General features: G+C 43.1%; 1 protein-coding gene across 9 annotated transcripts in view; it reads right to left on the bottom strand.

Annotated features, from left to right (window-relative positions):
* TEAD1 (TEA domain transcription factor 1) overlaps nt 1-25610 on the bottom strand; it is a 153164-nt gene that overhangs the window by 8330 nt on the left and 119224 nt on the right. For 5 of the 9 annotated variants that reach the window (XM_085063087.1, XM_085063085.1, XM_085063086.1 and 2 more), the window contains 6 exons: nt 23255-23266; nt 21929-22063; nt 21690-21736; nt 21102-21163; nt 19030-19154; nt 9599-9772 (listed from right to left, as the gene is read on the bottom strand). In XM_085063087.1, coding sequence (XP_084919213.1) covers nt 9599-9772; nt 19030-19154; nt 21102-21163; nt 21690-21736; nt 21929-22063; nt 23255-23266 — 555 coding nt within the window. The remainder of the gene's footprint in view (nt 1-9598; nt 9773-19029; nt 19155-21101; nt 21164-21689; nt 21737-21928; nt 22064-23254; nt 23267-25610) is intronic. The other 4 variants (XM_085063088.1, XM_085063092.1, XM_085063093.1 and 1 more) reach the window with 1 other exon arrangement.

Below are 25610 nucleotides of genomic sequence, written 5' to 3' on the forward strand. Positions count from 1 at the left end.
AGACTCGCAGGATCAAGTGAGGAACAGCGCTACCTTCAATTATTCATGTCCCAATCCAAGTCCTGTGCACAGCAGGAATAATTTAGCTACAAAGCAACCACACAGGTCACCTGCTGAATGCAGCCTCCCCAGGCCTGCAGCAGTGCTGGAGCTGTTCTGCCACTCTGCTCTTGGACATCATGGATCCATTTTCAAAAGCCCTCCACTTAAAAGCACGCTAATATGGATACAGGCAGAGTCTAGGGATATGCACAGCTGGATTTGTTGATTCAGGCACTAGCTCTGCTGACATCTTTGATGCCCAAAGAGAAAGCAGGCAGGGTTTTCTTTTTATGTGGAAATAGCTGATCAGCTACTGCAGCATGACAGCTAAGAATCACCTCAATTTGAAAGTCACTCCAAGATGAGCATTTTAGCAGGGAAATGCACTTTTGCAGCTGTTTCACTTGCAAGTCTAACTCTGCTTTGTTCTATTCCTAACAAAGAAATGGAACACTAAATACGTGACAGATAACTTCATGTTTTTAAAAACCCAATTTACAGGTATGCTCACCTATGCCCCATCCCTGGAAATGTTCAGTGTCAGGGTGGATGGGACTTTGAACAACCAGGTCTAGTGGATGGTGTTGGCAACAAGTGATCTCTGAGGTTCCTTATGACCAAACCATTCTATCGCTCTAGTGTGGAGCCCTCACCATAGTTCAGGTCATTTGTAACTGCTATTTAATTTTTAACTTGGCAACAACTCATTAATCCTCCTTAGTGTCCGCAGTCCTTATTTGTGGTGCGGCATTCTGAGGCAATATGCTGATAATAGCACATACTGAGCTAGTCTGTGGTGCAGAGAAGAAGCAAGTCTAAGATTATTTGGGGCTGGCTTTGTAAATTAATCAGTGGAGCAGCCTCCTGAGGTTTGCACACAGCAACGCAAGCAGCCCCACAGTCACGTGTTTTGCATAACAGGAAGAAATCCTATCGCTGTTACACCTTGTTTCTTGCACCTGCTTTGCGTGAGGCCAGCAGTTAATGTTTAATGTGCATCCAAAGCAGGGCTGCCACACTGAGCTGCAAGGAATTGTTCTGAGCTGATGGTAAATAAGCAATTTGCCATCACAGCTGGCCTGCAATCGAAACGTGGCAAACATCTAAACACAGCAAGCTGCAGCAGCCATTGGCCACGCAACAGCTGCTCCACCGGAATTTCTGAGGAATAGGGATTTCTGCTAAAACAATTGCACTGTCATAATTAATAATAATAATAGAAGTAATCTCTTCAAATGCGATTATTCCTGCTACCACAATCACAGTTTTAATATCAAAACATTTTTTTCTCCTGTCAGATATGAGCAAAATATTTAAGAAATCATAACTAAACAACCCCTCATAATTTTATGTTGTCAAAAGTCAACTGCACAGACCTTGCATTTCAAGCTGCCAAAACAAATGTTTAGACAGTTAAAAAAGGATAACTTTTTATCTGCTGCTTTCTGATTTTGAAGCTCACTGGAAAAAAAAAATCTAATTGTTGTATTTACATGTTGACATTTAACCTGGAAAAGTAACACATGTGACCATCTGGCACCCTGTTGTTCAGCTCCTCCAGCTCTTGCTGAAATCACCGGGAGGCTGTGTACACAAAACATACAGGCTGGGCCTGATGTTTCAATGAGGAACACTTGAAACTATCACTCAATTGTCATGATTTACTCTTAAGCAATCACAACATGGTTGCAAAAGTCCCATGATGATCATATAGATATGAAGTATCTTTATTTACTTGTTTGCTCTTCGATTTTTTTTTTAGTCTAGCACACAATAAAGGTATTTTCAAGGAAGGACAGAATTCTCTTTATAAATAGTTTTCATGTTCAATTAATTACAGATTCCTGAGACCTGAAGATTTAAGACTCTTCAAAAAAGTATAACACCAACATAAAGAAATCATAGGAGTTGGCAAGAAAACACTCTTAAATGAAGGCTTCACCAAAGCCTCTTTTAGTACTGTAACAATTTTGTCTTAAGGACTTAAGTATATTATTATGGCTTAAATAGTAAGGGATTTGTCTATAAACATATACATCTGAAGGCTACGTTGCATTTCTCAAATTGATGAAATTAAAATAAATTTTTTGCTATTTTTGTCCTTCTCCAAATGTTTAAGACAAAAAAAACCCCAAAAGGGTACCTATGTGGCTGTGGGAATTGTAGATGCAGCTTTGAGTGGGAATAAGGTAATGTGTTATACATGAATATCCTGGTATTTAGCTTTAGCTCCTTACTACAGTATTGATTCCAGGGCTTGTGTCTACATTTTAGAAAGGATGTTGGAAAATTGGAAAGTGTTCAGAAAAGAGCTACAAGAATGATTTCAGGTCTGGAAAACATCCTTTGTAGTGAATGACTAATGAAACTCCATCTACTTACTTTTTCCAAGGGAAGTTTTTCCACAACCTTGTCATAGCCTACATGTTGCTACATGGGGAAGAGTCTTCTCCTAGATTAAATCTTGCAGGAAAGGACATTAAAAGGCAGAAAGCTAAAGCTAAGCAAAACCAAAATGTGAAACAAGGCAGGGGCTGGTAACCCTGATGGCAATGAAATGCCAGCATAATTGTCAGATGAGGTGAAATCACAGTTATTTGGGGTCTCTTTAACCACCTAAATATCTGACAGGGATGCTCTGGTTCAAGTTGGCTTGGTATTGTCCAAAGGCAAACATTACTTAGTGAAGTCTACTGCCTGTGTTACATGACAGACAAGACTACATAAATATAACAACAAAACTGAAATACAGGAATTTATCTTATTAGTCTTCTCCTCATAATTTCCTATTTCAATGAGCTTTGTGAAAAATGTTACAACAGCCAAGTCTCTGTAGTGCTGCTGACCAGGAGTCCATTTACTCATTGTGTTTTAAGGATCAGTATAATCTGGGGGGGGCAGGGGTGGGGAGAGGAACCAAAAACACAAATGGAATTTAAAGATTTTTTTTCTTTCAACTTTCAAGAGTAAAACTCTAATTTTGATTTATTTCTGAGCACTGAGTTTTATATTAGCTGAATTCTCTTGGAGGTGGGAGAGGCACTCAGCTTTCTGGCACCCTATCTGCACTGTAAGAGCATGATTAATTCATTAATAAAGCAGAGTTTGTCAGTGGGTAGCACTGGAAATATTACATTTTAAGAACACCAAGTGTTCAACACACTGCATGGAGAAGTCTCTGCCAGTGTGCCAGAGCAAGCACCTAAACAGTGCTGGCCGCAACCAAAATAAAGAGTAAAATAAATTAAAAAACCATCTTCCCATTCCTTTCCCAAAAGCTCTCAGGCTCTGTGCTACAGGCAGGGGCAGAGGGTAGAGCGCTTGTATAATAATAACAGCTTTGGCTAACAAAAAAGCAACTCCAGCAAAAATTGCTGGGAAGAGTCTAAATCCATCCTGCTGAGTAGAAGGAAAACAGCACCTACTGGAAACAGTGGGATTTGGGGAGGGCCAGAACAGTTTGCACTGGCACTCAGTAGTTAACATTAAGCACATAAGGTCACTTATTAACAACATATAGGTTTGAGCAACTGCTGACTGCAGAGAGGTGTGTTACTCATATGACCACACCGTGCCTCCCCTCCTCCTCCTCCTCCTCCTCTCCAAAGCACCACCAAAGAGAAGAGATTCCAAATTGTGAAGCAATTTTTTCCAACGGGAGCATCTGGGCCGTTGGCACGTTGCTCTGCAGCTCAGGAATTGTGTCCAGGTCTGCCACATGGTTGGGCTTGTGATGGACAGGCCAAGCTGCTCGGGCTTGTAAGCCCCTTCCACTCATTATCCAGCCCCTGGCACTAATGCCCTGCATCAGTCTGCACAGGGGTCCTCCTCAGGCACCACGTGAGCTCTGTGTGCACAGAGGGCTGTGGTGGGGAAAAGCAAATGGATGTCTGCTTTCTTCCATATCTAATTTGTTTTGCATACATTTTCATGCTGGCCACAGAGCCATTCACATCGCGGCTCCCATTTGTGAGCTGCAGATCATTTGCCAGTCAAGCTGGGGAGTGTGTGTGTCTCTGTCTGTGTGTGTGTTTGTGGAGGGAACTCCAAGATTCTGGATTATGCAATATAAATTACATGCAAAAATAGAAAGGGGAAAAGAAAAAAAAAAAGGCAGTAGCCGCAATTGTGTGTGTGTGAATGAAGGGCACAAAGAATCTCTGCACCTTTTGAGACGGCTGGAGGCACATGGGGATAAATTCAGGAGGGGGTGGGAGGAGACCACAGGCACAAGCCATTTCTGAACACTGATTACATGGGTAAATTGTTTGTTCCAGTGTATCACAAAGAGAAGGAGCATTATTTTTCATGCCACAGCTGTTTTGAATAAGAATAGGAATAAACTTAACTATCCTCCTCATGTTACTTACCACTAATTATGGCATATATTTACATCTATAAAACAGTGAAATTTTGGGAGACATAATTTAATGCCCCTTTATTGTGTAGATTCCTTTATTTCCATCCCACATTTGAATTTCAAAAATGTTTAGGACTTCAAAGCATCTTTAAAAGCTTGCCCTAATTATAATATGCATTACTTTCTAAAACTCCTAGTTTGCATTGCAGATTCCTGCAAATAGAGGCATTCATTTTAAACATCAATTAATATCATCCACGCATCTTCAGATGAGTTTGGGTCTTTGTTTCAGAGTTGCAGTGAGCTCTGACTAAGCTTTCCTCAGCTAGAAGAATAGTTCAAGCTACTGCAAACATTTAAAATTAAGCCAGTGGGTCAGATCCATAAAAAGCCTGACAGGCCAACATTAATTTATATCAGTTGGTCTTTTTCCCTGTGTCACCAATGACAACATCCCTCTTTCTTTCAGATATGTTTGCTTCCCAAATCATCCCTGTAGCTGCAGAAATCAGAGCTCAGGTTGGCACAGAACATTTGGCAGTGTGAGAGACACAAAATCCCAGCCATGTCATTTCAAGGTGTGCTTACACCAGACTTAAGGATCCCAGTGGAGGCACTGCATGGTGCTGTAGGTTACATGGAAAAGTCATACAAAACTGGCCTCAAAATTTGCAGTTGGGGGTTGAGCCAAAACCAGAGAGAGAAATAACAAAGCTACAGCAGCAGAATTTAGTCTAGGAGGCCTAAGTGTATTGTTTAGAATTAGAGAATTCAAGAATAGTAGTGCGCAATCAGTGGGAGAAGCATTAGAGATCAACATGAGTAGAACTTTAACCAATAAAAGAAACCACTACAGGCACCCTCTGTTGACTCAGCTTTCAGACAGGCTAATTGGAACTTCAAAGAGCAGAAAACTTTGGGACTATTCCCAAGTCACAAAAACAGTTTAAATACAAACCAAGCAACAGGAACATTGGCCATACTCAGATTAAGGTTAGATGGCATGAATCATACCTGGTTCTTTTACACAGATTGGACTTAGTGACACTGGTGAACAAGGTGAGAGAAGCAGGACAGCGCACTCAACCAGTACTCAGGGAAAGGTATTCTCTGCAAATATTCTCCAGCCTTCCCTGAATGTCCTCAGTGTTCTAGGACAGCTTTTACATTTATTTAGGAACATTTAATTTTATAGCCCTGTAATCTCCAGTCTCATATCCCTGTCACACAAACTTCCTGTGCCACATCATTAGGATGTTCCTTATTTACCACACACCAAGTAAAGCTCCTTCTATTATTGTAGAAGTCTCTGTGGGAATTTCCCAGAACTCTACAGTTCCCTGCGACTACCTGGGATAAAGCAGAGGAGCAGTCACTGCATCCAAGGTGCAAGGCAAGGACCAGGGAATTGCACTGCAGGGCTGTGAGGTTGGTTGTTTGAGGAGGTGTAGAAGGAGGAGTATCTTCCTTTTATACCTCCTGCACTGTTAGGTAGGAAGAGGCCCAAGAGTGTGACATCCAGATGTGTCACCACGAGTGGGGCCAGAAGCTCATCCATTCCCAGCATCAGGATGTGTTTCACATGAGATACAATCTGTATGAACCAATAAAGCTCTGCAAAGCAAAGCAAACTTTGCTTTGTACTCCATCCCAGTGCTGTCTTGCTATGTCAACTCCACCACTGCCAAGTGTCTTCTTGCAAGGTCTCAGACCTTTCCCTCCCACTTTTTTTTGTAATCAAACCTTATTACCGAAACCAGGACAACAGAAAAAACTGTGCTGCTGAGCAGCCTGAAGCTGAACTGAGTGGGAAAGAGCCAGAGGAGTATTCTTTCCAGATATCAGAGCTCAGCTGCTTTCTGCCTTAGTCATCCTCAGCACAAGTACTCATCTGTGGTCTTCCTGTTTCCCATATTTCCATTCCACAGCCGATTTAATGTCTAAACAAAATACCCTTTGTGCTGCCTCCAGTGACATGCTGACTTCCCTTAAATCCATTTGCAGGGTTGCCATCCCTTCTGGCATCAAATCCCCACCTTCACTTTCAAGCTCCCCACGTCACGACACTCTCCTGCTTCCCTTCTCTGTTTTTTCTTGACTTCTTTCCCTCAGACCCTGCTTTTCTTTCACTGTTTCTCCTTGGAGTGCTTTCACACCTGTACTTATTTGCCCAACCAAAATTGACTTTCTTCTTTCACCCACCAAAACAAGGACTGCCAGTGTCACCTGGGATGCAGTAGCTTACAGTACTGAGCAAACCATTAATGGCTACATGATAGTAAAGGAGGAAGGCAACAGAAAGGATGGGAAGGGGGCAATGGCAAAATAAATGGTGAGACAGAGTATTGGGACTAAGCAATAACCACTCAACAAGAACAGAACCTGGAAGAAGGTGAACTTTCAGAGTAGCAGGAAGTAGCAAATGATGAGAGAGTAAGCAGATACTTATTCAGAACCTGATAATTCAACCAAAATTAATCTATTTTCATATGAATAAACTTGAGGTTACTAATCAGGTCAAAAACATTGTCAACAACCTGAGCCAGCTTTATCCTGTTGATATTATGATTTTTCAAACCAGTTTTTCAACACTCCCCATAAAAATGGGAACAGCATTCTTTTTTTTTCTGAAGAAATGCCCTATTGTGGTGAAAGAAATAAAGGACAGTGAGCTGACAGTTTAGGATCTAACTAGACAGCTATCTTCTGCTTTTCCTATATATATTCCTGGATATACGTAGGACTGGAGGGGCACTGGTGTGAAGTTTATTCCTGGAAGACTATCCATTGTGACTCTTGCTACACTCAAACACTACCCCAGGCACCTTCTCTCTGCCTCACTCCCTTGATGAGAAAGAAAATCCACTGGGCTATTTTAAGATCATGGCTCAGGAAAATGTTCTCACCACATTTTTAATGTATAACTCAGAAGGATGTTAGCACTGTATGTTTTTTAATCTCTAAGTTAATACAGCACAAAATTGTATTAAAAGGCCATTATGTTGGAAGGCACGGTGAGGTTAGGAAATGTTGGATTGAAGTTGCCTGCACATCCTGACTGCTGAACTGTATCATGTCACAGTCTTCAGCTACACAACTGCACACTCACCCTCTGGGCATCCACACAACATTTCTTTTCCTCTGTTGTTCACTGTGGCTCAGTCCCTGTTTCCTGAGCACTAATCAAAACCTGTGCTAAAACAGAATTACACATTTTATAGAGAGTTTTTTCATGGCATCACCTTGAGACTTTATAAACAGCCATGAGTCTGATTTGCCAGTGACCATCTGAGGTGAGCAGGAGGTATCACTCCACATTACAGATGTGGGACTGAGACAGGAGTGCTAAAGGTGAGCACTTTGAATTATCAAAGTCAGGAGTACAACACAGATGTTAGTGATCCAAAGAAGGTCTCTACTGGCTTTAGGTATATCTTTGAGCATTCAGCATGCCTGAAAATCAATTTCCACAAGGAGAAAAAGCAGAACATACAATATGTCAATTACCATATCACAAATCTCTGCTGCGTCCATGTCTAGTAAAAAGTCTGAGGCTTATCATTCTCCGTGGGAAATGAGAACAGCCATGTGAGCTGACATCAATTTTTGCCATTGGGCTTTGCAAATATTTATTACACAGAGTGGATTGGTGAGATGATAGTCCTCAGCTCAAGCCAAAATTTCACAAGGAAATATATTTAGTGGTCACAGACCCTTAACTCCAAGCTCTGTTCCTCTGCAGCCAGATTCCTTCTGCTGTTAGGTTTGTCCTGTTCCCACCTCTCACATACCTGTACTTCATCCCTGTGTACTGCATGCTCCTTATCCCTAATGCTCCCTCTTCCCACTGCCTCCCTCTTTTTGACTCTACATTCTCACCTGCCTCTTCCAGGCCACTGGTGCCCACTGTGTTGCAGCTCCTACTCCTCTGCTGTCTCCTCTTTCTGGCCTCTCTGCTCAGCCAGCCCTCAAATACTTGGTCTAGAGCTCCCAGGCCCAGTTTTAAGCCCCATGAATTTCTCAGTGTGTTTCTTCTACAGCCCAGCACAGCCCCTGCTCAATGGTTTAGCCCTCCTACACCCAGGTCTGAGAGAAAATAATCTCCCTCTTTCCAGTTTCTACTTCTAAATCTGGTGCCACAGAATCTCTTGGAAAGATATGAAGTCTGTGGAATTTACAAGGTGCAGAGTATTTCAAGTCCCATAGGTAAATGCCAGGAAATCTGATCATAAGCAGTGGTTCCAGATCAACCTTTTCTAGTTTCAGCCTCAACCTGTGCACCCTGTCATTAAACCCTGAATATGCCCCTTTTACTGAGGTTTTAAAAGACAAATTTAAGATGCTTAGATGATAACTGCTGCTATGAAAAGGAGTATACCACAAAAAAATAAAAAACCCAAAAAACCAACAAATTAGTGAGTATATAAAGCTTTAGTATAAGCATGAGGTTCAGCCTGCAGATTTGCTGATCCTTTTGGGTGAACCTTTTAGGAGTTTTGTGGTGGACTTGGCCAATGGTTGGACTCGATCTTAGAGGCTTTTTCCAGCCTAAACTACTTTCTTATTTTATTATTATATAGCTAACATGAGATTTTGTAAACACAATGAAAAAAACCTGATGTATCAATGAAATTTATCACAACTAGGTCAACAGGCAGCATCCCAGCCCTCCATTCTAATTATTTTTTCACCCTTGCTCTGAATATGATACCTTTTGGAGCAGAGTCCTATGGCTGGCTAACAAAGAGACAAGGAGAAAGCAGATGTGCTTTAAGAAAACCCCTGGCACCCTCCCAGGCTCACAGTTGTCTCAGCTCCAATCCTGCTTGGTCCTCTCTGCATAAGCACGGGCTGATGGCAGGACTGACCCTTGCACTCCTAGCACTGGGCAGAAGTTGCACCTGGGGAACACTCCAAAGCAGGCTCCATTCCCATGCCTTCCCCGCTTTCCCTCGGACCCACTAGATGGCAGTTCCCATCTCCAGACGGGGCTCTCGGTGCCTGCTGCCTCCTGCCCAGCAGCTGCAGAGCCAGGCAGAGCTGAGGCACATCTGCCTCTGCTGCTCTGGCTGCTGGGGAGCTGTCAGCAGCAGTGGCCCTGGGCCAGCGTCCCCCCTGAAGGGCAAACAGCTTTGCACTCGTGTGTGACAGCAGAGGGAGTTTCCCCGGAGCTCCTCCATGCCACGTCTTACTCACCCAGAATTTTACGAGGAAGAAAGCGTTTTGAGGCCCCTTCCCAAAGAGTTCCTTTAGACCGCCCTTCTTTTCAGGGAATTTGTCATAAATCTGACGGATGTCCACCGACTCGAGCAACGGGTCACTGTAAGAATGGTTGGCGTGTCCGATGTGCACGAAGAGGTGTTTATTGTACTGCAAGGGAGAAACAGGAAAATCAGTGCTGCAGGAAAAGAACAGAGGGTTGTTAAGGCAGGGGGCTGTGCGTGCTCCTGGGAGGGGAGTGTGCTTTGATGGATTAAATGACTCACACGTTGCTCCTGGGACTGGGATTTTCTGCAGTATGATTTCCATGAACAACTTCACCGATTGTGTCACAGAGCCTTGTGAACAAGGGTCAACATCAAAAAATCTGTGTCCCCATGGCAAACCCCACAGCACGGGACTCTGTGAGGGGGTGATTTACATGGCAAGACCCGGCGGCACCACAGTGATAAAGACCCCTTCACTGAGCATAAAAAGATGAGTGTGCTCAGGAGGAAAGCCTATTTCTGCTCCTTTAAAAGTGCCTTTTAGTGTCCTGTGTCCTCAGAGCCTGAATTTCTGCCCATGCTGCAGAGCCCACTTGTGCACACCTCCTGCTTGTCTGTTAAAAAGCCCCAAACCTCCCTCTGTTGAACACCTCAACTAAAAGAGATGGAAGGGATTTCCTTTTAACTGCAGAATGACAGTAACAAGGAGGCCAGTTACTCTGTGTGCTGCTCCTGCACACATTGTCCTCACTGTGTGTCCTCCTGTATTTCCACCCATGTAATATTAAAGAGCCCACCTTCTCCCCCTTCCCTCGGGAGCCAGCTCTGTAGATGACAATCCCTGCCAAAACACATTCAGCTTCAGTTTCCTATTTCTTAACTTCCTCCCATCACACCTCGTTATAATCACAGGATCACCTTGGCAACGCCTTTCCTGCCTGGGGGAAATCCTTGGCCCAGTGAAGTCCATTCCTAAGGAGTCCAACATGATCTTTTAGGGGCAGCCATTCCTCCAAGAGAACCTTTCAGCACCCAAAATGAAAGAGGAAGGATGAACACCAAACACCCTCCACCAGTCAATCGTGAGAGCAGAGTGAAGGAGCTCCAGACTGGCAGGATTAAACACTGGGGGTTTTAACCATGCAGATCACAAAACATTTTGCTAACTCAGTTAAGGGAAAGCTGATATGCAGTCAATGAACACTAGAAAACCCTGTCACATTGAACAGATGCTGTATATAAGGGGCAATTCCCAAAAGCTAGGCACAAATAAAATATTTAAAACCCCAAAGCAAACCTCATTTAAGCTATTTTGTTTACAATGTACCTGCTGAATGAACAAATTGAAGTGACAAATCTAAATGAATTGGGTAACCACTCAGAGCCTTCCTTTGGTGTGAGCAGAGTCTTCCCTAGCAGATGTCCAAAACTCTGGGGAAAAGGAAACGGACTGGCTAGATTTCTGCACTTAGGAAATGAAATTGAAATCTATTAAAAAATCATCTAGCACAGTGAAATCTGAATTTAGGACCAGAGAACACTCATCTGAGTATGGGGCCAAAAATGAGATACAGCCTGTGTTTTTTGCAGGGTTGTATTTCTTTTTTAATTTCGTGGAAGGAAAAAGGAAAGCATACCATCTTATTGAGGCATTTGCACAAGCAAAAAAAAAAAATGGGGATTGTTTCCTCTCAGTCTTCTCTGCTGGAGTTATTCCAGGTTGTACAAATAACTACAATTTTACAGAAAGAGACTTAAGGGCTCAGATTCCCCTGTAAAATGTCCTCCTCCCCAACAGGGTGTCTTTCTCCCAGGCCCAAAGATGGCTGTGGAGGGAAGGGGTAAGGGAACCGAATTTTACAGTGTGGCCACTGCAAATTCCCAAGACAATTCACATATTGTACCTTATTCTGCAAATCAGGAAATATACAAATTGCTCAGTATCCAAACTTCAGCAAAAGCAAACACATTTATAGGGACATAGAGCGTGAAGTCTTAATACTCTTTAAATATAAAAGCAAAGTTGGAGGCAGCTGCAAAGCTGCCACAGTTGTCTGCAGAGCTCGCCAAAGCACCAGATGCTGCTGCAGCAGAATTTCTGAGCGGGTACAGTAGGACAGATGGTATGACATCACCTGACAACATTCTTAGGACAGAAATGTTTATTTTGATATTGCAATGTGTGATTATTTTCTCCTTATGTTGCTGCAATTCCTATGCTAAGTACAATCATTACTAACCTAATTAGACATGGCATATTTCTGCGAACTAACAAACGATAATGCGATATTGGAGCAGGGTAAATGGATACTGGAATGATCCCCATCGTTTTTAGACAAACATGCTCCACGGCAGGAGCTGATGCATAGATAAAGGCAAAGGAGCAAAGTTTTATGCCTATATTTTTGAGCCCATTACTGTCTGAACAGCTTAAAAACATCCTCATTATATTGAGAATTCACTGTTGATTTAGACTGAATATTCCAGAGTCATTGAAGTACATTAGTTGCTGAGGAATTTACTCAAGCTGCAGCATTTAAAGGATTTGCATCTGGCATCAGGGTAATAATGTGCTTTAGATGCCATAAACCATCACAAGTCAAATCCTGTATTTTCTAAGTACAGAAAAATAGGAAGAACATTTTCATCTATGTCTTCTGTGTCTGCATTACACGACATGCCCTGGAGATGGCCGCCTCTTAATGCTGAGCTCCTTCCCTTAAAAAAATTCTAACTATCCAAAGAATGCAGTAAAGCCATGAAATATGACTGTTGTCAAATAATACCACGAGAAAAATTATAATCCACTTAGGAATTTAAAAGAACCAAGACAAATTGCCAATGGCAGGGGATGCAGGCATTTAAGCTGGTGCAGAACAAAGACAAACCACCTAAATTTGTTTTATCAGCCAGCACATGAATTTGTAACAGCTCCCCACCGGTTTTGCACTTATATTCTAACACAACCATACAGATCAGCACATGGGGGGTGAATGGCTCCCCATCCACAGGGTGATGTAGATGCTGAGCAAGGTGGAAGGTGGCCTGAGAGGGAGCAGCTGTCCTTTGAGAATGGTCTTGCTCATGGGCACAGCACCCCAAGTGCAAGGATGCTGCACCCTCCTGCTGCACCCAGGGGCACAGCCATGATTTAACCCTCCCAAATCCCACTGACACCGCCTGAGCAGTGATTGTGCTTCTGGGGGACAAAGGAGCCAGGTGGGGTGGGCTGGCTGGAACCCAAGCCCTGGTGGATCAGCAGTCTGTGTGTGCCTCTAACCTGCACTCTGCCCAGCCTCAGCTCTGCTGCCTCGGTGTATCTCGTAAATCTGAAACTCTTTAATTTCCTGCTGATGTAAGAAAATCACTCGGTCTGCCAACGAGTTTTCTTATTCCTACCAAAACACCAGTAACTGAATATTTAATTCCCGCTGCTGTTGTCCTCCACTGAAGCAGATTGGGAGTTATAAACGTGACATTTTAATGCTATAACTGGAGCCTGCACCAACTCCTGTTGTTAAGGTTTTTAACACTTTCCTGTGAAATGTTAATTGAACTTTCTGTGCTGTATGCTATGATACAGCTGCATGGGCAACCTGGTCTTTCCTGGACCTCTGTGCATTCAGACTCCTGCCTGGATCTGCACAGGGATTGAATCAGAAATGCAAAGTAAAAAGAGATTTTTGTCAACTTTACGGTTGCAGAAATGGGAGACAGGTGAGGGAAGGCAGTTTCCTGACACCTTAATGTCGACCAGCACTTCCTAGCTACTGCCACAGCAGTGTGAAACTGGGATTTGCTGGTTGGGCAAGGTGCTTTCACAATGTTTTCATCTGCTTTTCTGCAACAGTGAAGATGCATCTTTCAGTTCTGGCCTGTCTGATTTAAGACCCTGCAGTCCCAGTTCCAGAAGTGCTGAGTGCTCAGATGGGAAAATTACGCCTGACTATAGGAAGCTCTCAATAATGTTAAGTATTCTGCAAAATCAGGCTCATGGCAAATCAAAGGGGACCCTCAAAATCAGTGGCCCATTCATTCTTTTGCACCTGAACTTCTTGGTTTGTCAATTGTGAGTAATAATGCTCCTTCATCTAAAAAGACTGCACTAGTGCATCTGTGAAATGCAAATGGAGGGAATTATTAATTCCATTTGGAGGGGAGGTTAGACAGTGCACAGCGAGCAGGGCACGGGGCCACGCATTTCAACAGCAGAAGAAAACAAACTACTGAATAGTTGCTTATCAAAGAAGGGCCATCTACATCTCCACTGAATGCAGCAGAGGAACAAATAAACACGTGAGCATGTCATTATCTGCTCTCTGCAGAGCAGGCGCAGGGGGAGATTTCCCAACTTCTGAGAGGAGCCTGGCTTTGCAGCCTGGCCAAGTGGTTTTGGGGTGGGTGTGGGGGTGGGAGAAGCTGTTGGACGAGTTGGGGAGATGTGGGACACAGGCACAGCCAGGTGTAAAACCCCTGGGGTGAGAGCCAGGATGGGTGCTTGGGGCAGGCAGAGTGGGGGAGACACAGCCACAGCCCACCCATGCCAGCCTCAGCCCAACCCACGTGTCCCCTGCACTTTGAATTTTGCTGGGAAATTTCCCCAGCAGTGGTGGGATTGGAGAAAAGGAGAGAGCTGGCTTTCCACCTGTGGGCTGACTTTGGGGAATAAATGGGGCTCAGCTTCCCAACACACCTAACCACGTTCTGGCCCCAGGACCCTCCCTGGGAAGTCCATATCCACAACTGGACTGGGGAAGCTGGGCAGGGATTTCCATCATGTCTCCATGGGTCGCCCAGGAGTCCTGCTGGATGGGAAGTCTGCTGCCACGCCACAGTTTCAAGACAGGACTCCCTGAAAGTATTGTCTTGGGACTTCTAACTATGGACATTCAAAAATGAACATTTCACTGAGTATGATATTTGCATCCCAGGGCCAACATGCAGCTCTCCAGCATGGCAAAATAAATGAGCCTTGTGTTAGCAAAACTTTTTCTGATTCCAGATTAAAATGACCTCAAATCATGAGTCTGTGGCTTCAAGACATTCATCCTAATGTGAGTTTGCTTTCTTGTCCTTTCACATCACAAAGACACTGAACCAAGGACTTCCTTGTGAGTGAAATGCTGAACTGCTTTTTATACTGTTTACAGGGAGTACAGAAAGGATAAACAATCCTTGCAACAATGGATATTGTTCAAGGATGGAGGGCTTCTTTTGAAAAGATCTCATTTATTTTTCATCACTTAGGTGGTTTGATTAACTTTGGTGGATTTTACTGCATTTGGCTAATGATGGCAGGCTGTTTTTATGGCCCTTGAGCAATTGCTTTCCCTTTCTGGTTCTCAGGCACAATTCTCCCCAGGCTCACAAAGTCCTTTTACAACAACAATAAAACCTGAATTAAAACATAAAGAATGTTTTATTTCTTCACCACTTTTTAAAATACATTTTGAAATTTTGACCTAACACAAACTGACAGTTTGGATGGGTGGACTAATACTGAAAATGTCCATCAGCCATGTTCTTTATAGTCCTATATAGATACTTTAAATGTAAAGCTGTCTGAAGTGCTCACAATTTAAATTAATGTGACAGCAAGAGCGAGAAACCTCGAAAAGGAAGAGAAGAAAGGGCTTTTTTTGTTGAGTGGTGATAGGACTTTTTTTCTCTGATTGAAAATCAAGCTTGAATAGATACATGTATATAAAGAATTCGAATTATTCTCATCTCAGTTATAGTCTGAATTTTACATTTACTTATGTAACAGTCAATTGCTTAGATCCTTTCTAATCTGCTTGCATGCACAGTTTATATTTGTTAGGGAACATGGGATCACTCAGTTTAAGCATTTGTCCTGAACTTCCACAGAACCACTACAGTAAAAATGGAAAGCCCCCATTAAGGAAAACCTGCCTTGGAAGCTACAGATGGACACATAAACTACTTCATCTGTTTAGAATAGTTATACAAGGCAGGTAATAATCAAAGGTAACTGAAATGCTGCTGCTTGGATCTGCAAGGGCAACTTTTCTGCACCATTTAGGAATTGTACCTACTCACAAAATGCCACAAAGGAAAATACAGCTTGACATTTGTAAACTGAATTGATTTTCATGTAAAAGGAGAAGCAACTTCACCCATCCTCAGCTGCAGAGCCAGTATTCCAATACTTTGCAACTGTGCCATCTTATGTTCCCCAGACTCTCTTCTGCCATGCAGAGTTACAGTGAGGGTTGCTTACTGTTTCCTTTCCATAACTTTTTCTTTTGTAAATGCATCAACTTTGTGGCTAGACAAGCTAAAAAAGCAACAGCCCTCCACAAGTGAGAGGACTTTGGGGAGCAGATTTCCAACCCTCCAGAATTCTCACTCTAAACTAACATGACTGCCTGGCATTGAGCAGCTTTTGCAATTTTTAAACAGCAATTGCCATTGGAAGAGCCCCAGAAATGCTGAAGGCTCCACTCCTACAAAGAATTCCCTGTGGATGGACCTTTCTGCCCATGCACAACCCCACTGCAGGCACTGGGAGTCACTGTGGCTGACAAACCTAAATTTCTAATTTCTGTACATGAATATGGACTGCAAGAGGCCTCCCAGGAGCAAGGCCCTTCCCCAGATGCCATGCCAAATACACCTTTTTCAATAAACTTCCAGGTCACATTTTAAGGTGGAATTGGTCTATTTGTCCCAACTACTATGAGGCTTTCTGGCCTGATTTTGGGTTGGGGGAGAGAGGGAGAAAGGCTCACCTTATTTTAATAAAATGTTGGACGCACATTTGGTCAAGACAATATTCTATGTCATTTTCTGTAAAAAGTCAGCAGTGTAATGAACATATAACTGTCTTTTTTCAGAAGATACATGAGAACTCTTATACATCTCTCATGCATATACATACATTCATTTCTGAGGTCAGCAAAGGCACAAAGGAGATGCTGCAATCACAGCACTTGCCTACACGACTTCATGTGCACATTGTGCTAACACACACATCACTGATTTTATTTGAAAAGTAATAAAACCCCATCCTTTCTGTGCTGTGCAAACCATACCTGCAGTAAAACATGTCAACAAGAAAAAGAAAGCTGTGCAAAACTGGAGAGAGAATTCAGATTTTCTGCAATGGCACTACATGAGGCTGGGGGTTTGCCCTCAACTCCAAGGAGAACTCTCTGCTTATTGGAGAGGGCTCTGTGCTGGAGATAGGGAAGGCTAGCAGGAGGCACAGAGCTGCCCCTGCACAGCAGTGCCTCTCCAGCAAACACCCTTCTCCCTTTGCCCTGGGAACTACTCACACTGCCTTGGAGTTTTTCCCCATGCCCTTGAGTGAGATCCAAACAATCAAATTTATTTAATTGGATCTAAGCTATACTTTGCCTTCTGACTCCCCTTTCCTGGGCAGTGATGCTGACACACTGCCATAGGAGCTCACCCTCTGCATGGTCCCCATGCAGAGCACTGCCCCACTGCACCTGCAGCATGGGTGTAAAGAATAAATTAAATTAAATTGGGAATTGACTTTTCCTAGAGTCTCATTTTTGCAGTGTTACAGCACACGAGTAACTGCTTTGTTTAAAACAAGTCTGGGTAGCTTGATGCTCTTGCTTGTCCTGAACCTCCTGCACAAATGCTCTGTGTTTAAAGGGTGGGTTTCTCAGCAGACTTCTTGCAAGCTGGGACAAGATGCAGTGGGCCTCTGCACCCTCAGGAATTCAAAAAAATATTAATTTACTCCAAAGAAGGCTTTCCAGTACTCGTGGAGCCATCCTGGGTAACCATGGCTCCATTCTATTCAAACCTCCACTCTTTCCCTGCCATGCCAAAGCTCCTCAGTAGCTCAGCTACTGTTTGCTCTCTTACATAAAACCCCACAGAAACACAGAGGCTCTACACCATATAAACCCACGGGTTTTGCATATAGGTGTGCACTGTAAAAACCTATGGAAAAGGGACAATTAGGTGGCACAGTGGCAAACCAGCAAATCAGACTGCACTGAAATGCAATTTCATTCACACCCAGCCAACCATGCTGAGCATCACATGGCACATCCTGTTTTCCCAGCGACCTGGAGGAACACACACATCCTGGAGGGGAGCAGGCTGGATATGGCAGAGCCCATCAACCAGCAAGACATGTTACACAGGGTCAGCAAGCCGAGGGCTGGGAAATCTGCACATCCATAAGGGATACCAATGGGAAAACCTGCATGGTGTGCGTTGGCATCGGAAATACAAACTGCTGCCTGGATGAACTCGGGGCTTGGGGGGAGAAGGTGCTTCAGATTGGGCTGGAGTACACTAAGGTGAAGCCCAGCAGAGCCAGGATTGCCCAGGGGACCAAGGAAAGCCAAGGTATTCCAGGGAAACCATGAACGCCCAACAGGCAGGTAAGTGCTGAGAGAGCTGTACCTGCTGCCAAACATTTCCTCCACCTCAAAGCTAACTCAGCCTGGCAAAGTGTGACATTCAGCAAACCAACACACTGCCACGTGTTCACTATATGACTAGCTGAGATATGGTGCATATTCACTGGGATATTTCTCTGCCAGAAGCATTCCTCTGTTGCAAGGTTTCTGGGCTATGTCTCCAATCCCCATTATGCAGGGTAAACACTCCTTGGATAACACCCCTGGCCAGAGCCCATAAATGCTATGGTTTCCAGTGCTGAATTACAAAAAGAAAATGATAGCTTCTCTCTTCTCCAAGCTACTGTATTTTACCAGGAATCTGAACAAGAATGGCCTGTCTATATCACCCATTCAGAACAGTATTTGCTTTTCAGAAATTATCTCAGAAAAAATTCTCAGGTTCGAGCTGAAAGAAGTTCTTTCAATTTATTTGCAATGCAGTAGAATCCGTGCTAGGCTACCAACAAATGTTCTTGGTAAATATAATGATTAATGCCAAGGTTCAAGGCTTACTGGAGCAAATGAAACATTACTGCCAACTTCAGAAACTACCCTTGCTGGTATAGTATGTAGACTAAAAATTCAAAAGAAAATTAAAAACTTGATAAAAACAATAATAAAAAAATCCAATATGCAATATGCACATTCTCTGTGCAAGTCCTTAATTTTGTTCCAGTTAGGAAATAGATTAGGCTTTAACTTAGCGTTCAAGCAGTGAATTCTTGCCAAGAACACAATGCAATTTGGTACACCTGCTAAACTAGGTCAGCAGTGAGACAGGCGCCAGAGCAAACCCTGCCTGCTTTCACAGAGGCCTCTTGCTGCTGCAAATGGGGAAAAAGAGGGCAAGAAAGGAAAATACAGTCCTAGGGTGAAAGGAATATTGCATGGAGCAGCAGCAAACGCAGAAACACCGGGAGTTTTCCATCAGACTTAACCTGGAAAGCATCCCCAGAGGGTGGAGGAGCAAAGCAGAGGATCAGTGACCACAAGGGCAATAAATACTTACTGATTCAGGATCCCTTTGCTGCTCAAGGAAAGCTGAAAACTCCACCAGCCTGAGCTTGGTCGTACCAATCGATCGGCCCTGCCACGCAGGGACTGAGGGAGCTGGAGCTGATGTAGGCTCAAAGCCTGAAAGAAAGGAAACATTTTCATGAAAAAGCTGACACTTCCTCAGTTTATATTTTCTCAATTAAATATAATTGGAAATTATGCATGTAGCCCTTGGATATTTATATTAATTTTAGCAAGTAATTAATTCAGGATGAGTTAAAATTGGAAAAACTCAGACCAACATGTAGAGAGAGTTCCCAGGCCAGCAATCTAATAGTGGTGGAAAGAAAAGAACTGCTACTTTGTTTCCTTGGGGCTGTAACTCACTGTAGAATTTTTGTATAAAATATATACTAGATTATGGAGATTAATAGAGGTTTCACCTAGACCTATAGCTTCACCCTTCCTTGGAAGCTGGCATCAAGACTCACAGGAGATATTACTGCCTTGGGAGTCAAGAGAACTGGCCTCCATTTCTGGCCCCTAATGTGCAGCATGTTACAAGAAAATCACCTCTCTTTTTGCCTATTTCTTCTGCCACTCTCAATTCCCCTCTCCTACTTAGAGCACAAGGTTTCCAAGGCAGGGACTGTCTCTTACTATGTATTTGCACATTGGGTCTTGACTTCTTTTGGAGCTTTTAGGCATCATTATGCTACAGCTAATAATAAATAATTACTGTAGAGAGCTGAATCATACCCTAAAAAGGAAAAAAAAAGGTTTTAACTTGATAATAAAGAGAGAATAGCATGATCTAGATAGAGAAGGGATTTTAACCACTCTCTGTAATTCACCTCAAGAGAAGGAATAAATGCTATCTCCTGGTCTTCATTGTAGAAAATTAGATGAGAAGGAAAGAAAACTGTAAAGGAAGAAGGAAAGGCAGCAGCTCACAGGCAAAGCTCATCTTGGGAGAGACACAGGCACAAGGAAGGCAGGGGAGAGGCACCAAAGGTAAGAGAACAAAGATAATTCTGAACTAGGTTGAGAAGCAGGGAGAGGTCACAGGCAGTGTGTGTCCATATGCCACAAAGGGAGTGTCATACCTGACTCCAAACTTCAAATTTAGGCAATGAAGTCGTGAGGCTTGTACAAAACAGGGAATTACAAACGTCCCTGGTTAGACCTGAACAGGAATTCTAATGAAGCAAAAACTCATGCGTGAGGTTTGACTGATTTAGAAGTACTAATAGTGCTATTCTGAGAGAAAACATGGAAGAATAAAAGATGATGATAGAAAATACCCATCTTAGAAAATAATGTTATAAATTAGGGATGTCAAGAAAAAGGAAATAATAATGAATGCAGAAAAATAGCTTTAGTTTAAAGCATTAAATAGCAGCAAGTTAGAAAATCATAAAGAACTGAGTAAGAGTCAAAAACTTGCAGCACAGAGAAGCATTGGTGTCATTTGACATAACATGAGAAACCATCTGCAAAGACATAATGATCTTTCCTGAAATTAGGCACGGAAGGAACCTGGGAAAAGGAGCAGGGAAGTAGCCATGGGGAGGGCTTGATCAATTTGAGCAATGGAAGTCAGAATAAACATCAGGTACTTATCAAAGGGGTACCAGGCAAAGCAGGACCTTCAGGAGGGGACAAGCTATAAACAAGCTGACACACAGAGAAGTTTTATACTTAAGGCTGAACATATATGATTTTGGAAGGGGTTTTAGGCTCAGTTTAAAATAAATTAGGGTATTTTTGTTACATAGCTATTATAAGAGAAACATTCGTCATATTACTCATTTTTACAGTAATTCCTACAATATGGAATTCTGACTGAAAACCACACATCACAACTCCTTGTAAATGTATTAGTACTTCCTACCCAAAAAAACCTCAAACCCAATGATTTTCCCTAAGATATAATCAGATAATAGGACACTGAGATTAGTTTTTGCTTTGGCCGGAGGGAAAATGAGATCTGGAGTAGTGGCTCTGCCCATGTCAGAAGTTAATACATCACATCCAGTACAAAATTCAAGTATTTTTAAGGGAGGTGATAAATGGGAGAATTACCTGAAATGGGAGCTGTGACTGATGGCTGTATAGGATAGGCCTGCTGAACGAATGGCTTTACGCTGGAATAAAGAGGAACACAAAAATCACACACTGTGCCATGTACAGGAGATTCCATTAGACTCACCCAGTATAGGAAAATAGGTGGCTATTGATCTTTACCCACAAAGGTATCTCCTCCTTGCAGAGCATATTTAACAGAGGGAATAGAGGGGATGAGAATTACACCTAGCATCCTAAAGCCAGGATCTCATCTGCACTGGGTCATGCAGCAGGAAACCTGACCTGCTGCTGCAAGGGTCACAGCAGCCAGGGATGGGCACTGCTGGGACATCCCAGGAACCCACAGACACTGACAGGGACACAAATGAGGGTGCCCAACAGGTATTCAGCCTCAGCTTTGAGGTTTGGGATCCCTTATAACTTTTTGAATGTGAGTTCACATCACTATAAAGACTCTTTCTTTCCCTCAAATTATCTTTACCTCCTTTTTGGAAAAATTGGCAAGTTCTTGCTTCCCTCCTATCACAGAGTGCACAAACCAGCCCCACACTGCCTATAGAAACATATCTGAATTTTCAGACTTACTCTTGCGAGGATCCAGGCTGCCCCGTTTGAATCATGCCCGGCCAAAACTGAAAGAGGAAAGACAAACAAACAGGCCTACAGTTGTTCTCTTTGTTGAAAGACTTTGGGTATTTTTGAACAAGCATGATTCCTTTCGCAAACGCAAGTCAAAGCGTTAATCCATTCATTCCGTCTTAGTTTTCTACTGAACATTGTTAGAGAATACAGGGATTTTTTTTGGGATTCGGCTAATGACTTACCCCAGGTGCCCCAGGAAATGTAGGACGGGGAATTCCTGGCAGGCCCAGCTTGTTGTGAATAGCAGTAGCTGAGACTATCTGAGCTGATGACATTGCTGCCATGTGCTGGAGTGCTTTGTCCTTGGCTGTCTGATCCTTTAATATGACAATTACACGGAGTCTTAAAACATTTGGCACAACAAATGATGTTAAATAACTGCAGCTACAAGCACATAACTAAAAACTTAAAAAGCCACACAGAAAATGCAAAAATAGCAAAACCATGCAGGGAAAAAAAAAATACAGCACGGAGGCTAACACTCAAACTACCTCAAGGCAAAACCTCCTCTCAGACATGCATGGCAGACCTGAATTCTCACAGTCTGCTCTGCCAACACGCAGGAAACTCTGTGAGAGCAAACTACTGCCCACTTGTTTATCTGGGCAAATTCTGCTGATTTTAAATCAGGCTGGACTAAACAGGGCGCACTGAGGCTCAGCTCTGCCTGCAGGACACGGAGCACTGAGATTTGAGCTCTATCATTTCCATCTAAGAGAAGTTTGCCTTTCGTATTGCACTCTAAAATGAGAACACAGAACTGCGGCTGACTCGCAAAGAGGGACAGAGTTTTCTTCATGCTTACGGGCTAAGAGACATTTTGGATTCAGCTTCATGACAAGCACTTTGAAAGTTAGGTCACAAAAGTGTTTTCAGTTGCGGCATTTTACTGGTTTACAGTGTTGCCAAAGAAAGCTATCAGCCATAAAATTCCTGCTGTTTTCAAGCACACAGGAACAAGTTTAGGAAAAGGTGGGCTGTTATCGGTTACTTGTATTAGAGCAGCACTTGGAGTCCCAGTCACTGCCAATCAGGTATGGCCACAGGACAGAAAGGGAAAGCCTCTTAATGCAACAGAGTTAACCACGGGGATGTCTCAGGTCAGGGAAGATGAGTAAACAACAGCGTTACACTCTGGTAAAGCAGGGCTCCTCATTCAGAAGTACTGTATTAATAAGTACTAACATTTAGGTATGCCACTTAGAATGAAGGAACACAAGCAGTATTAGGCAAGGATGTTTTGGGTGGGTTGGTTTTTTTTCTGGTTTTATTTTACAAGCAAAGTAGCAAGCATGCTGGCAAGAGATGCATGCTCTTATGTATGATATATGACTTTGCACATATGCTCCCTCTAAAGCTTGTATGTGGTAGTACTATAGGTGAGCAGTTTCTTTCTTTGAATAGCTCCTTTAGAAACAGCACAGGCTGAAAGTACAGAAAAAGCTAGCCAAAAAATTCTGCCAAGCACAGCTAAGGTACATAATACTTGGTTTAGTCAAAATACTTACCATGCTTGTTACCTGGATACAACAACAAACAGTTTATTAAAATGCTTGTGTAGAATAGCAGACTCTTAGCAAAATATGAACAAAATAGTAAGAGACAAAGGAAGAGCAGTTTGCTCAACATTAAATATCAGCTTTAAACAAATGCATTATTTTCACCCTGGGACTGATTCATTAAAAGGGGAAAAAAAGGATTTAAAAAAAAAAACCAAGAAAACCCTGGGGATAAATAACCCCAGCTCCCTGTGTGAAAGCTGTGGATACTGAATGAGAGGGATTGTTGCTGAGTGTATTTCCCTGAGCTGTGCAAGGAGCCCTGTGGGACACAGCCCGGAGAGCAGCAGGTGGAGCAGGGCAGGAGCTGCCCCAGCATCATTCCCTCTGCACCTCACAGGATGTGAGCCCGAAGGACAGCCCTGTGCTCGGCTGCCTGAGCAGCTCCAGCACCCCTGGGCTCATCTGTGCTGTCTCCTGCCCTGTCTGGGCCTCAGGACCGCCTCCCCACAGCTGAGTGCTTCTGCAGAGCAGCTCCTCTGCTGGGGGGACACACATCCATCAGCATGGGGACAAAGCTCAGCCATTTCCCCAGTTTGCAGCTTGCCGATATAACTACAACCAATTCTCTTGTTAAGAGCTGGAAGTCAGCCCTGGCTCTCACCTCTGCCTGCCCCAGGTGGGAGGCTGTGCACAGGAGGTTTGTGCAGGGCACGTTTTACTGGCTGCCTTTGGATGTCTGCAGACCACCTGGCTAAAAAAATGTTTTGCTGGGTGCTAGGAAGTGGCAGTACCCTGAGATTCATGCAGCTCTCCAGACCCCTCTGCACTCCTGCACAGTAAGAAGGACCCTCCATCACGAAAACATGAAAGTGAGGTGTTCTTAAGCAGTACGGAGATCTAATCCCACGAGATTTCTCTGTTTCACCCTTTTTTTTTTGTAAGGGGAGCTGTCTTGGAAATGCTGAACCATGCAAGTCTCACACATAGCCTGCTGAATCATAATGAAAACCAATATTCAGGGGACCCATATCCTGTGTGTGAAATAAGTGATTCAAGGGGTATGTGCCTCTGGGTCCTAGTAACCTCCAAAACTGCGTGAGTGCTGGTTTTGTGACTACCTTGTGTTTCTCCAGAGGTGCTGGGGCACTACAGGCTGCCCTCCTGCACTGCCTCCTGCCTGTCACTGCCATGCCAGTGCCTGTGCCCCTGCCAGGTTCCCAAACTCATACTCTTCTGCTATAATGGTGAATCCACTATTAGATGGATCCAAATGAAAGGAGATTTTAAAAGTAAAAGCTTTGTTACGGCTATTAAAGTCCATTCCTGGGAGTTGCATGAGCCTGAGGTAGATTATATGTCTATGAAATTATTCATCCTGCCTTGCATTATCCATCTAAAGTCTCTGGCTAATTACCTGCTACTGTTAGTGCAGCTACAGGGGAAGATGTATTTATTTCTGCCTTATGAGACATTGAAATGAGAGCATTTCTTTCTGTAATGTTATTGCTACCCAAGGACTAGAATAGAGCCTGGACACCCAACATGGCAAATCCCACCCTAACAGATGAACTAGGAAAAATTTTTGAAGATTTGCACTTCCTTCAACATCTTCTGTGGAGCTCTTAGTCACTGTTACAGTGAATCTGACAATCCTGAATTTTAGGAACAGTGACAGGGATTTTTGGAGGGAGAAAATATATTTTCTTTCATGACATGAAATGGGATGTGCCTTCCTTCTTGCCAATTGCTGCTTTTCACCCTAAAATGATCTGTTTGTGGTGGCCATTCATCTCATCCTCTTTGACTGCTTACATGTTCAGGAGGATGGAGAGAAAGGAAAAAACCTTTAGAATGACAGCTCAGAAATGCAGTCCTTGCAACAGGTGTTTCAAAAAAAAGGTGTTTCAACCTTGAGGTGTTTCAACAACTCTTGCAGTATTTCCCACTGCTGACAAAACTGATCTGGGACATCAACATACTCAGGTCAACATACTCAAACAGGAAGTTTCACCTTTTATAGGCTTAGGAATCTTCTCACAGTTGGAGGATTAGTTTTTTCCAAAGTAACTGTAACTTTACATTTAAACATGAAAGAAATCAAATTCAAATACAAACACAAATACATAAGAAATACTGACTTCCAATGGCAAAAGAGCACCTTCAGCTTCAGGTACTTTTTGGAGAGCTGAAAGGTGGTTGCCTTGCTTGTATAATCGGGCAGACTTCATGGTCTTCAAAAATACATGGGATAACCACATTTTAAAGCTGTTTATTTAGATTGCAATATTAGCTTGTCTGCCACTTAAAAACAAGTATATGTTGGGGGTTTTCATGGTGCAATAGAGAGCACTTGTGCCCAGGA

This window comes from Lichenostomus cassidix, chromosome 5, assembly GCF_008360975.1.
Source record: "Lichenostomus cassidix isolate B80296 chromosome 5, HeHo_3.0, whole genome shotgun sequence".
NCBI lineage: Eukaryota > Metazoa > Chordata > Aves > Passeriformes > Meliphagidae > Lichenostomus > Lichenostomus cassidix.